The 14,117-nt window shown below is 37.9% G+C and overlaps 1 protein-coding gene across 3 annotated transcripts in view; it reads left to right on the plus strand.

Annotated features, from left to right (window-relative positions):
* Nucleotides 1-805: 805 nt before the first annotated feature.
* PRMT9 (protein arginine methyltransferase 9) overlaps nt 806-14,117 on the plus strand; it is a 37,258-nt gene continuing 23,946 nt past the window's right edge. The window contains exons 1-5 of one of the 3 annotated variants that reach the window (XM_053901205.1): nt 806-1,233; nt 3,538-3,686; nt 8,075-8,311; nt 9,187-9,354; nt 11,585-11,687. In XM_053901205.1, coding sequence (XP_053757180.1) covers nt 1,045-1,233; nt 3,538-3,686; nt 8,075-8,311; nt 9,187-9,354; nt 11,585-11,687 — 846 coding nt within the window. In that variant the 5' untranslated portion in view covers nt 806-1,044. Of the gene's footprint in view, nt 1,234-2,044; nt 2,155-3,537; nt 3,687-8,074; nt 8,312-9,186; nt 9,355-11,584; nt 11,688-14,117 lie in introns of those variants that run through there. The other 2 variants (XM_019421018.2, XM_053901206.1) reach the window with 2 other exon arrangements.

Consider the following 14,117-nt stretch of genomic DNA (forward strand, 5'->3'; position numbering starts at 1 on the left):
ATGTTTGAAAATGAGGACAAAAATGACTTCTTTCAGCTGTAATTTCCACGCGCCCCCCTCCCCTTTTAAAGTTTTGAATCCATCCCTTAGGGGCCACACTTGAAGGTAGAACATTTTTTCCTATGTTATTAGTATAGCCAGTATACAGTGGTGACCCATCGAACAGTGAAATAAATCCTAAACTCGTTTTAAAATAACAGAGAGCTTGGGTTTGAGTCACACCTTTCCCACTACCCAGTTTTGTGATACTGGGCAAGTAACTTCTCAGAATGTCCCCTTTGCCGCCTTTAAGATTGTGATTTAGAAGCCCACCTCACGGGGTTTTGTGAGAATGATTTTAAATAACGCCTGTGAAAGCATTTGCTCCACTACATCTAGGGTGCGTTTGTTAACCTTGGGCTCTTTTCAGTCTCGCCATTTTGAGATGAGGCATCCCGATCCAAATATCTTAAAACATCACCACAAACGCCTGACCTCCTCACAGCCACCCATGTCCCTCACAGTCGGGTGCAGCAACGCGCTAACTGCATCTGCACAGTCGGGTCTTGCAGTCGAAGTCACACACACACACTACACATACACACACACTTCTGACGGCCAGGAAGAAGGGACAGAAAACGCCGGTTTCGGCGCAAGGGGAAGCGAGGCGAGGGAGAGGAAGGCAAGAACCTCAAGACCGTTAAAAGCGCTGCCCTCCGCGCAGGCGCCCCGTCCACCTCGCGCCTCCCTTTCCACGGGGAGGGGCGCGGACCGCGGCGTGCACACGTCAAGCGCACTGACGCTCGCTGGGCGTGCGCCTTGGGCTGGTGTCTGCAGTTTGCCGGGTCGACTCGCAGACTCCGCCTGGGAGGGAGGAGGCGGGGCTTTTGCCTGGCTAAGGTGGGCGCGCACACCCCGGGCCCAGGCATAACTTTACGTTACCGGTTTTCGCGCTCTGTTTAAGTCATTTGGAAGTGTAGCCAAAGGGACCGTTTTCTCGTTCCGTTTAGTAAAACATCTTCACTTTGGTTATACAAGCTTAGGTTTCAGGGCGGTGACTCTGTCATGCCGAACTCTCGGCCCAGGCCCCGCCGGGGTGCCCGGAGTGGCGCCGGGGCAGTCGGGCGCGACCGGCTGGTGTCGCGGTCCTTGCAGAGCGCAGAGCACTGCCTGAGCGCCCAGGACTTTGGCACCGCCTATGCCCACTACCTCCTTGTACTCAGCCTGGCGCCGGAGCTGAAAGAGGACGTGAAGGTGAGGATGTCCCTTCTTTCACTTGCTGGCAGATCCTGTGTTTTTCCATTGGGAGGGGTGGCTAAGGTTAATGGCTGGTGGTTGCTGTTAATATTTACTATTCATCCTTGACATGTCTTTTGTTCACACCCACAGCCAGCCCATCAAAAAAATCCTCTCGGCTCCATATTTGAAATGTATCCAAAATCTTAACCATTTCTCACCACCTTCTCCTTTACTACCCCTGTTCAAGCCTCAGTCATCTGTCGGCTGTTGGTGTAGGCTCATAACTAGGCTTCCTCCGGCAACCTGTCTCAACACAGCCTGGGTGAGCATTTCATAACAAGTCAGACGATGCCACTTATCTATTTCAAAACTTCCACCTTACTCAGAATTCTAAAGGCCATATTGCAAATGAGGCCGAGGGTGATCTCTTCCTCCTATATCTAATTCTAGCATGTCCCTGCCTCAGCACCTTTGCACTTGTATGCAGAAGGAATGTCGTGGGTATCTGTAATTGAATAAAGTTGGGAATAAGCTACTATAAAATAGTCATTTGATGATGCATTATTTAAGCTTCAGTTACTGGATTGTGATCGTTCTATATGTAATAGTTAAGTTTTTCCAAGTTATTTTGGAGTCTAAATTTATAAAAATTATTTAACTAAATCTTGTATTCCGTTTTCAGCCTCAAGCTACTTTGCTTTTTTTCACCTAGCGTTTCTCAACCTCAGCGCTGTTGACTTTTTGGAAGGAATGATTCTTGTTGTGGAGCGCTGTCCTGCGCCATTGTAGAATGTTTACCCGCATTGTTGATATCTATCCACTAGATGTCAGTAACCTCTAGATGGTTGTAGTTAACATAAACTTAGTGTAAATTTCAGGAGCAGCTGGTCCTAAGGAGGAGAAAGTGCTATGTTGAGATACAGTTTGTTCTTATAGGTAGGCAGCAGTAGAATAATGATTGATCAACCCAAGTGCTGTTTCTTTAATTCTTTGTTCCTAAGGTTCCTCCTTTCTAAAACAGTGACAGTATCTTTTTAAATAGATACTTAATGTGTATTAAAAGTATATCTAAAGCCTGTATTTGAATGCCTCGTGTTCAGTAGGGTTCAGAAACTAGTTCTGTTTCCTGTAGAACAAAGTCCATATTCCTTCATGTGGGCGTTTGTGAAAGAGCCATTTCTTTAGTCGTATTTCCTACTACTCACTCTACTCCCTATGCCCACACTTCAGTCACACCAAGTTATAAATTCTCTTATCCATTTCATATCATCCGTACTTTTTTCTCCTGATACTGTAGGTCTTCCTCCATATCCTTTTCTCTTTAGTAAACTTCATCAAGATTCAGTTATAAGTCTCAACTCTTCTGTGTAAATCTCTGAAGATGATGTAAACTGTGTTCATGATAAAAACTGGAATGACTAAAGCCTTCCCTTTTTTCCACTGTGTTGTAGTATGGAGAATGGCTGGAGAGAAGTGAGATTGGAGCTAGGGTGACAGAGGGAATGCTGTTACTGTAGTCCAGAAAGTATTATAAGGGCCAGACTGTTGTAACAGTGGGTTGGAGAGGAGGTGACATAGTTAAAGATGTTGAGACAGAATTGACTGGGTTTGAAACTAATTGTATTGGAAGTTAAGGTAGCATTATAAGATGACTTAGTCATTTGAGGTTTGGTGGTACCTTAACCTTATATCCTGTGTGAGAGGAATATAATAGGTTCAGTTTAGAGCATTTTGAATTTTTAAAGAACTGTATGTTAAATTTCTTTCTACAGGGCTTCTGTGAGGATAGGAATAGGATTTATGTTGTTCATTGCTGTATTTTAGCCCCAGTTCTTTGCATACTGATTGCTCAGGAAATACTTGAGTTGTGCTGAGTTTGAGGTGGCTGAGGGTGCAGTCCCTTGTTGAGATGACTAATAGGAAGTTGTGTCTGTGTGTCTGAGATTCAGAAGAGAGGGTCTTGATTGGAGATGTAGATGTAGAACGGGTGATAGAGATGGATGAACAAAGAAGGCAAAACAACTTCTAAAACCTAGAAGCCCACAAAAGAGAGGTAGGTGGAGAATCTGATATGATAGCTAAGAATGGAGAGAGTTTAAAGTGCTCAAATTGTCTAATTCTGCATGTTATTGCCACCTAAGTGGTAAAATTCATTTATGCGTTTGTTTATTTAGCAAACTGTCTACTAAAGCTAAACAAAATTTGAAGTGATCAGTCAGTAGTAATTACGTTCTGTACTCTGTGGAATTATCAACCAGTGTTGTATATTCTTCCATAATTTATATTATTGACTAAATTACTGTTTTCTCTTTTACACAGGAAACTTTTCAGTATACACTGTTCAGATGGGCTGAAGAGCTCGATGCTCTCAGTCGAACACAAGACTTACTTGGTTGTTATGAGCAGGCTTTGGAACTGTTTCCTGATGATGAAGTGATTTGCAATAGTATGGGGGAACACCTCTTCAGGTTTGTAGTGATTTCAGTGTTATTTGTTAAGAATTATTCTGTATCAGTCTTGATCAGAGATAAATCACACAGTAATTTGAAAGGGAAAGTTTAATATAAAGAATTATCAACTGTGACAGGGGATCAGAGTAATGAAGGATTGGCTGGTAAAAAATAAAGAGAACTCAGAAGAATATAAGAATCACAAATATAACATGTAATAACAGAGCATTTTTTTATTACACCAACTTTTGTTTCATATAAGAAAACAATTGTGAATGTACCCATAAGAAATGACACAGATAAGGAAAAGTAATAAACATTATACAGAAAAAAGTCAAGATGCTCGGGAACGTATGATTATCGAAAGTGATCCAGATTGAATATTCTGATGTATTCTTCTCAGTCGATGAAAGTGTTTTTATTCCAGCATATAAAGGCAATTGATCTGCAATCAAAATTTCTCTTATTTTAAATATAATTTATTGTCAAGTTAGCTAACATACAGTTTTTACAGTGTGCTCTTGGTTTCAGGATTAGATTCCCATGATTCATTGCTTACATACAACACCCAGTGCTCATCCCAACAGGTGCCCTCCTCAGTGCCCATCACCCATTGCCTCCTTCCCCCCACCCCCGCCCCATCAATCCTCAGTTTGTTCTCTGTATTTAAGAGTCTCTTATGGTTTTTCTCCCTCTTTGTTTGAAACTGTTTTTTCCCCTTTCTTTCCCCCATGGTCTTCTGTTAAATTTCTCAGATTCCACATATGATTGAAAACATGTGATCTCTGTCTTTCTCTGTCCGACTTACTAACAGAACAGTTTTAACATTAAATCATATACCACACAGCCACTGCTCCTAGGGCTAGGATATAATATTCAAGGAAGAGTTCCCTCCACCTGGCTAAGATTCAGACCTTGTTGGAGAGGACACAGCCATGGGCTGCAGGGTGGCAGTGAAGTCACTCTGATGCCTTGCCAAGGAACTTGTAATTCTGTTTTCTGGATCTTGCTGAAAACTTGCCATTGGAATTTCTGTCTATTCTTCATAGAAACTGTGTAATTAGGAAAACTGATGAAAACCCAAAATTTTTGTATTGGATTTGTTTTAATAAATCTGGTGTCACTTCTTTGTACAAAGTAAAAGACTTCTTATTTAGGAAATGCCATGATAATGTCCTACTGTATATAGTAAGATAATTTTACATGTTCCAGCAGTTTCCTCTAGTATTACTGCTTTGTTCATCTTGTCATGTTAAGTTTTAGTCAATGAAAAGTTATACATAAGAAATGCCTTTATCAAAGTGTGTTAGTCTCAGAGAGGTAGCTGCTATATGGTTTAATAGTCTTAATCAACATGGCCTGGGAAGTGAAATGAGTACTCCTTTAAGAGATAAATATTTGATAGTTTCTAATTGTAGAGTATGATAATAACCGGGAAAGTAAGGCAGATTGTCAACTGACACTTGTTTGTTCACACTAACAGCTAACCTGATCCTGTTACATAGACTCCCATCTGTATTAATTAGCAACTACTTTTCCTTTAATTTTTTTTTTAACGTTTATTCATTTTTGAAGGACAGAGAGAGACAAAGCATGAGCAGGGAAGGGGCAGAGAGAGGGAGACACAGAATCTGAAGCAGGTTCCAGGCTCTGAGCGGTCAGCACAGAGCCTGACGCAGGGCTCAAACTCATGAACTGTGAGATCATGACCTGAGCTGAAGTCGGACACTCGGTCAGTCACCCAGGTGCCCCAACTACTTTTCCTTTAAATGAAATTTAGTTTAAAAGATTTTTTTAAGTTTATTATTTTTTTAAAATTTATTTTGAGAGAGAGAGTCAGGAGGGGGGTGGACAGAGACAGAGGGAGAGAGAGAATCCCAAGCAGGCTCTGCGCTTTCAGCACAGGGCTTGAGGTGGGGCTTGAACTCATAAACGGTGAGATCATGACCTGAGCTGAAACCAAGAGTCAGTTGCTTAACCGACTGAACCACCCAGGTGCCCCATTAATTTCAAAGTTTTTTTAGTTCTTCAGTCCATGAAAGAGGAGTTACTTTATGGGATTCAATTTATTTCCAGGTAATGCACATGTTATTATCATAACATCCTAGAACTTATCTTTAAGGATAAACTCAATTTAACAGAAAATTGGAGCTCTACACACTTTTGACAGATTTTAACTTGGTGACCTGTTGTTGCAGGATATTAGTCTGAGCATTTACCAATTCGTGAGACAAAAAAAAAAAAAAAAAAAACAAAAAAAAAAAACACCCCAAAAACAAAAAAACCATGCTTGTTTGCTTTTGGGAGATATAATTATGCAAAATTTCTAATTTAGACATTGAGATTTCATCAGTTGTGATAGTGTGAATGTGGCTTTTGCTATATAGTTTATCTTTGTTCTCTACAACAGTAGCTCTTAGCTTTTTGTCCTACTTTCCTCATCAAAGAGTGGATCACTCACTTCCCACTGAAAGAATCACTGCTCCAGGAGAAAAAGATTTCCAGAGTAAATGATAGCTTCCTTTCCTTTATTCCTTTTGTTTATTAAATGAAATTTGTGTCTGGAATGTCTCAACTTTACAACCTTATGTTAGTCCAGTAGCATCAGATTTAAACAAAACATTTAAGTTCCTAATTGGGAAGGTAATTTTTTTTTTTCTAGTTAAAAGAAAAGAGGTGGTTTCATAGTTTGTTGATACTGACACATTGTTGAGTCTATCAGTATGAGATATATTTTGAGTGTACCATACATCTTTCAGATTATCGTTGCAGTTTAAGAAAACAATGATATATTAAGAATCAAACTTCAGGGAAGCATAAACCCCAAGAAATTATTAGGGGCAGGTGTGGCATTGATTCAATAGATTGTTGATATTTAAAAATTTAAAATATCCATTGCTAGTTTTGTCTCTCACCAAGCAGTGATTACATCCAATGTATTTTGTATTGTACTGTGTGCAATGTCAGTTGCAGATTAAGATAGCTCTGTCTAGCAGATACTAATCTTAAATGTTTTTATTTTAACCTAAAACATGAGTGCGTATCATTTGACATAGGGCCATTGCCCATGCAGTTTCCTGTTTGAAATTCCAGAATGTCTTTTTTTATGTAAATCATACATAGAATTAATAATCTGATTTGGTTTCTTTAAAATTGACAGAATGCTTAAAGGTTCTTCTGAAGAAGTATGAGTGTAAAAGGGTTTTACTAGCTCAGTTCTCTTCAGCTTATGGACTACACACTTGTGCTGGTCCACAAATTATCAGTTAGTGATGGATAAGTATAGAGATTGAGAGGAAGTGTTTAGAAATGTATATAGCAGTTTGACATTGCTGTAATCCCAAGCATGTGATCATGAAACTCACTTCTTGAAAATAATGTGGACCAGTTTGGGTGAAATCTGATGTGTGAGTTGCATACTAATTACATGCAGTGCGACTGTATTGGTCTACAAATATTAGATATTTAGAAAAGGGGAGATGAATTCTTCACAGAATGTTTAAGAAGCACTTTTCTAGATAGTTTGGAAGTTTTCTCCCTTTTTATTGATGATTTGCTTACATAAACTTCAGTAGCAGTTTTTTGGGTGATTTGCCTCTGATGTTTTACAAAGCATTTATTTAGCTAAGTGTCCTCAGAAACAGTGGCTCTCTTTTTGCAGTCATAATTTATTTAGTTTCTGTAATATTTAATTAAAATATGTAATTATAATAACAAATACAACTGGTGTAAACTGGTCTTACAGCAAATACAACCGACTCTTTTATTTTAAATTGTTTTTTAATGTTTATTTGCTTTTGAGAGAGAGAGAGAGCGAGCGCAAGGGAGCGGGGAGGGATAGAGAGAGAGGGAGACACAGAATCTGAAGCAATCCCCAGGCTCGGAGCTGTCAGCACAGAGCCCAGCGTGGGGCTAGAACTGACGGAGTGCAAGATCATGACCTGAGCCGAAGTCAGACACTTAACCTACTGAGCCACCCAGGTACCCCACAAACACAACTGACTCTTGATAATTCATTCAGTTGCTGAGAGAAAAGGTATGCAGGCACACCAGCGAGGAGCCTACTAGCTATAGGCATTGATATGTTTTACACAGGGAATGGTTTTTAGAAAGCAATCGTGTTTTAGTGGGTTGGTTAAATTGAAGAGGACTATGAGAGCTTCTACTATACTTTAGTTACAATAGTAAATTTATAGTCTGTCTCCTAGAATGCATAAATACAATAAGGGTTCAGAGAGGAAAGAAGTGATCAAGGATTGCAGTCCTTACAAAAGGAGATGGTGCTTGGGTTGAGTAGGATTTGGGGTACTGGAGAGGGATTCTTAGGCCAGATGAGTGCCATGGATAAAGGCACAGTAATTGCTATCATAGTAATTGAATATTTTCTCTGTCATTTTTTACTACAGAATGGGCTTTAGAGATGAAGCAGCTGGGTATTTTCATAAAGCAGTGAAACTAAACCCAGATTTCAATGATGCAAAGGAGAATTTTTATCGTGTTGCAAACTGGTTGGTGGAACGCTGGCACTTTATCATGCTTAATGACACCAAACGGAATACAATTTATAATGCAGCAATCCAGGATGCAGTTTGTTTGGGGTCCAAGAGTGTTTTGGACATTGGAGCAGGAACTGGAATACTAAGGTTTGTCGTAATTGTGCTTTAATTATATACACATATACACCAAGGTAAATTAAAGCTTTTGCCAAATATGGAAAATTTAACAGTGGAATTGAAACAGAGTTTACTTTATTTCTAATAATCTTATGATTATTCATGCAACTACTATTATTGTATTTTTTACTGTAACTTTAATTTATCAAGAACTGGACATAACTACTAAGGAGAATTTGAGGTTATGATTGAAATTTTGAATGCCTTTTTAGAGTACTTTTTGCATTAATATTTTGGTTGAATCTAGTTCTCTAAGTTAAAACCTATTGATATTTTTCATGCCAGTTGTATCTTCTTAAAAACATAAATGTCATGATTTATTGTATAGTTTGTTTCTATTTTGTTTTTTTAAAGATTTTATTTTTAAGTAATCTCTCCACCCAAGGTGGAACTCAAACTTACAACCCCGAGATCAAGGGTCACGTGCTCCATTGACTGAGCCAGTCAGGTGCCCCTGTATGATTTGTTTCTTAATAAGAATATTGGTTCATTTTGTTGTTTTAATGTTTATTTATTTTTGAGAGACAGAGAGACAGAGTGTAAGCAAGGGAGGGCCAGAGAGAGAGGGAGACACAGACTCCAAAGCAGCTCCAGGCTCTGAGCTGTCAGCACAGAGCCCGATGTGGGGCTCTAACCCATAGACTGTGAGATCATGACCTGAGTCAAAGTCAGATGTTCAGTCAACTGAGCCACCCAGGCACCCCTGGGTCATTTTTTAATGTGGAATGAATAATGGTTGTATTACAGAATAAAAGAAAAACCCCATGTTTAACATTATGATTCCATTAAATTTGAAAAACCATAGTGGATTATTTTTTCTTGATGGGGCACCTTTTTCCTTGCAGCATGTTTGCTAAAAAAGCTGGAGCACACTCAGTATATGCTTGTGAGTTATCCAAGACCATGTATGAACTTGCCTGTGATGTAGTAGCAGCAAACAAGATGGAAGCAGGAATCAAACTCTTACATATGAAGTCACTTGACATAGAGATTCCAAAACACATTCCTGAAAGGTACTATATAATATATATAACTTTAGTTTTTATAATCCACTATTTTATTTAAAAAAATTAAGATATTCACATTTATAGCTTCTAGCCCAAATAAAAATGCTAAAACCCTTATATTGCAAAGATAGCGATATAGGATCATTTAGCATAAGATAAATTTTCATAATGTCATATTCTTGATAAAAAATATTTAAAGATCTTGAAAAAATTTTGCGCCAAGCAATTTAACAGATAAACTTGACCTTTAGCAAGTTACCTTACTTTTGTTAATTTCAATATTCTGTTTGTGAAAATGGGTAATACTTCCTGTATGGTCAATAACTATTTAAAAGTTATAGTTAAAAATAATACGTGAGTAGATCAAGCTTGATGGACTTCTCACATTTTGTGTTATCCTTGGCTAAAATGAAAGCTTTGGAAGTGTCAGCTGTCCATGTATTTTGGCCTGGGTTCTTCAGATGCTTTGAATATTGTCTCATAAGTCTTGGCTTTTTAGTGTGTCATCTTGCTTTGATCTATATCACAAGGCTGATGGCATTTTAGAGCTAGAATGGATTTATATATCATCTGGTCCAACACTATTTTAGAGACAGAGCTTTCTTTATGTAGCACTTGCTTTACTACCTCTCTTGGGTGGTCTGTCTTCTTATCTTAAGTTCAGCTTATATTGAAAGATGACTTTTTTATCATCTGTTGTCATTTGGACTATGATTTTTAAAAGTCTTCTTCGATATGTATAATAGTATTTTTGTATACATAATTCACTTTTTAATGGGCTCTACATTTGTTTGCATGAAAGAAGTCTTATTAGATTGTTGCGGCAGAAATCAGCAGTCTCCTGAATTATCTTAGTCTGCTTGTTGCCCTAACAAGATACCAGAGACTAGGTGGCTTAAACAACAGACTTTTATTTTCTCACAGTTCTGGAGGCTAGAAGTCCGTGATCAAGGGTGCTGGCAAATTTGATTTCTGGTGAGAGCTCCCTTCCTAGCTTGCAGACAGCTGTATTCCTTTCCTTTCCTTCTGTGCATGTGAAGAGACACAGAGAGTGCCTGTGTCTCTTCCACTTTTATAAGAAAACCAGCCCTGTCACATTAGGGCCCCACCCTTATGACCTCATTTAACCTTAATTACCTCCTAAAGACCCTATCCTTAAATGTAGTCACATTGGGGGTTAGGGCTTCAGCTTATGAATTTTGGTGGTCCACAATTCAGTCCATGGTATGAATCAGTTACTTTAATTTAACCTTCATTTCTCTCACAGAGAGTGTGGTAGAAGGACCTACAGCTTTGAATTAGGAGATATGGATTCTAATACTGACTCTGTTATAATTTATTTTGGCCCTGAGCAAATCTAGAGACATCAAGATGTTGGACTAGATGATTGGGATACTTTCAACATTCTATATGTTTGCAGCCTTTAAATATTGAAAATTTTGTGGACTTGTATAATACTGGCTTTAGGCCCTGTAGAGGATACCAAAGTTATTTCAGTCCTCAAGGTGCCCACAATCAAAAGAGGAAGATAAGGAATATTCATGAAGTTTTTCTTTATCTTCTAGCTATATAAATAAATGATACTGGGAATAAGTGCTAAAGAAGTTCAGAGAAGAGAGGAATTATTTTGGTATGTCTTTGAGTGAAATTTTCTAGAAAGAAAGAACAGTCAAAAGATCAGAGCTCTGTGGCTCTTTTGTGATAACTCGCAGGTAGTAGGTGAAGCAAAAGAAGCAACAAGAGACCTATGAATATATAAGAGGTAAACATGGGTAATGAAGGAAGAGAAGGATTTTGAGAGGGAGGCCTTCTCATATACATTACGTGTTTGTAGATTAAGGAAAATGAGACCTGAGAAAGAATCATCTTGATAAGTAAGGGAATTATTTATGACAATATTTTTATGGAGTGTTGACATCAAGGAGGGGACTGGCTATGAAGCACTCTTAAGGATTTAGGGAATGAAAGAAGAGCCTGAGGAGGTAGCAGGGTCAAGGGAAGGTTGTGCATCTCTCCACCCCCAGAAGGTGTCAGTGGAGAACAGAGGAGCCTGAGGAACAGTAGAGTCAAGTTCCTTAAGATTTGTGGGTAGAAAATAAAAAATGAAATGTATTAGAAAATTTTATATATGGACTGTTTCTATAATATACTCTTCCTTTCTTCTCTCAGCTTTGAAATCTTTACATAAATAGCATGATATTTTACTTACATATATCTTTAAAAAATCATTCTATAGAGTGTCCCTAGTTGTAACAGAAACTGTCGATGCAGGTTTATTTGGAGAAGGAATTGTGGAGAGTTTAATTCATGCATGGGAGCATTTACTTTTGCAGCCAAAGGTAAGCAGCATGAAAACACTTAAATTTGATTAAGAATTCATTATTGCAATAGGTATTTATCGAACCCCTCGTGTATTTGCAAAGCAGTATGAAATACAGTAAAACCTTGGTTTGTGAGCATAATTCATTCCAGAAACATACTTGCAATCCAAAGCACTTATATATCAAAGTGAATTTCCCCATAAGAAATAGTGGAAACTCAGATGAGTTGTCCCACAACACAAAAATATTCATACAAAAATGATTACGTTACTGTAGCATAATACAAAATAATAAAGAAAATATGAAATATAAAGAAAAATAACCTGCACTTACCTTCGAAAACCTTCATGGCTGGTGTGGGGGAGATGAGAGAGGAGCGTTATTGTGTAGGGTGCCTTTCATTGTCAGTAATGGTATCACTGCTATCTATTGGCTCAGTGGAATCTTTTTCTGCATGGGAGCCATTGTATATGCTCATACAGATGTTGACTACAGTATCAATAAATTCTTGTCGTATACTGTATTTAATGTAACTGGCAATAAGGCAACAGAGGAAAGGGTCTATATCTGTAGGCATCTTGACCTAGAATGAAGGAAAGCATTCCTAAGCTTACTCTTGTGTGGAAAAGCGAAGGACTATCCATAGGTGCTTTATAAAGTGACAAAAAATACACTAGTGCCAGTTGTGGACACCTTCCAACGTTCTGAAAAATTACTGATTTCTGCCAAACACTGCGGCCTGAGATGGAGCATCTGAGCATGGGAGACGATCACCCATAACCTGCAGAGAGAGAGAGAGAGAGCAAGAAGAACCATTGGCTTAGTTGTGATCATGTGATGTTCGGTGTCATGTACTACTTGTGTTACAAGACATTGCTCATTTATCAGGTTAAAATTTATTAAAAATGTTTGCTCATCTTGTGGAACATTCACAGAACAATTTATATGCAATCCAAGGTTTTACTATACATCCTGTCAAGGTGTATACTTTGTAGGTGGAAAGAAATCCATGCAAAAACCACATTTAATCATATAACGTACGCTTGTGTACCCAAATGGGGTATTCAGGCAAAAACACTCCAGGAAGGAATTCATGGTAATTAAGCTTACATTGTGGACCGGCATTGTGGAATTCTTGAGTAGGGTTGAGAAAGGGAAGTGCTTTCAGTCTCACAGCCCTCACTGATTGGAGTTTGGCAAATTATCAAAAGGGATATTGGTAACTGGCTTTGTATATGTTTTACGTACCAATTGATTGGACAGGACCAACTCTTAAAATTGCCAACTTATGTTTTGCAGTGAAATCCTCTAATGTGGCCCACAAATTGTCGATTTGGTTTTTGTAATAGGTAATGTGAATGAAAGGCTTTTAACAAGAATTTACTATTTACAGAAAATGATTTGAATTTAAAATACCTAATTAAAGTTTAAAAAGAAGAGAGGTTGTTTTTCAACTAGGTAATAATGATTTAAAAAAAAATTAGTGATTTTGGCTTCTCTGTTAGCCATACCCAACAGTTTGTTGCTGTATACAGACTTCCTAGCTACCCTCCTTTTCCTATTTGTACTGATGAAAAAAATTAATGTATACACACACATACATATAGCAATGAAAGTAAAATAAGCTTAAAAAAAATAAAGTTAGTGTTAACATGGGATCCCATTCATTGTTTTTGATTTTTTTAAATACTGTGTTTTTATTCAAATATAATTAACATACATAGTGTTATATTAGTTTCAGGTGTACAATATAATGATTCAGCAATTCTATACATTATTCAGCACTCATCATAATAAGTGTAGTCTTAATCTCCTTCACCTGTTTCACCCATCCCCCCCCCCCCCCCCCCCATTTATCCTCTGGCAACCACCAGTTTATTTTTCGTATTTAAGGGTGTTTTTTGTCTCTTTTTTGTTCTTTTGTTTTTTAAATTCCACATATGAGTGAAATCATATGGTATTTCTCTGACTTATTTCACTTAGCATTATATCCTCTAGACCCATCCATGTTGTTGCTAATGGCAAGATTTCATTCTCTTTTATGGCTAATATTCCAATGTATGTGTACATATATATACACACATACATGATATATAAACACACACTGTATGTGTATATACTTACACAAACTTCTTTATTTAGATGTGATTGACATATAACATTACATTAATTTCAGGTGTAGAATTAATGATTCAAAACTGGTATATATTATGAAATGATCACCATGAGTCTAGTTAACAAAAGAAACTTTTAATTACAGTCTTTAAAAAGATTTCATTTTTAAGCAATCTTCTGTACCTAACATGGGGCTTGAACTCACAACTCTTGAGATCAAGATTCACATGCTGTACTGACTGAGTGAGCTAGCCAGGTGCCCCACAAAAGAAACTTACTTTTTTTTAGAGAGAGAGTGTGTAAGTGAGGGCATGCATAAGAGGGGCAGAGGGA

This window comes from Panthera pardus, unplaced genomic scaffold (genome assembly GCF_024362965.1).
Source record: "Panthera pardus isolate Hobbes unplaced genomic scaffold, ASM2436296v1 HiC_scaffold_13, whole genome shotgun sequence".
Classification (NCBI taxonomy): Eukaryota; Metazoa; Chordata; class Mammalia; order Carnivora; family Felidae; genus Panthera; species Panthera pardus.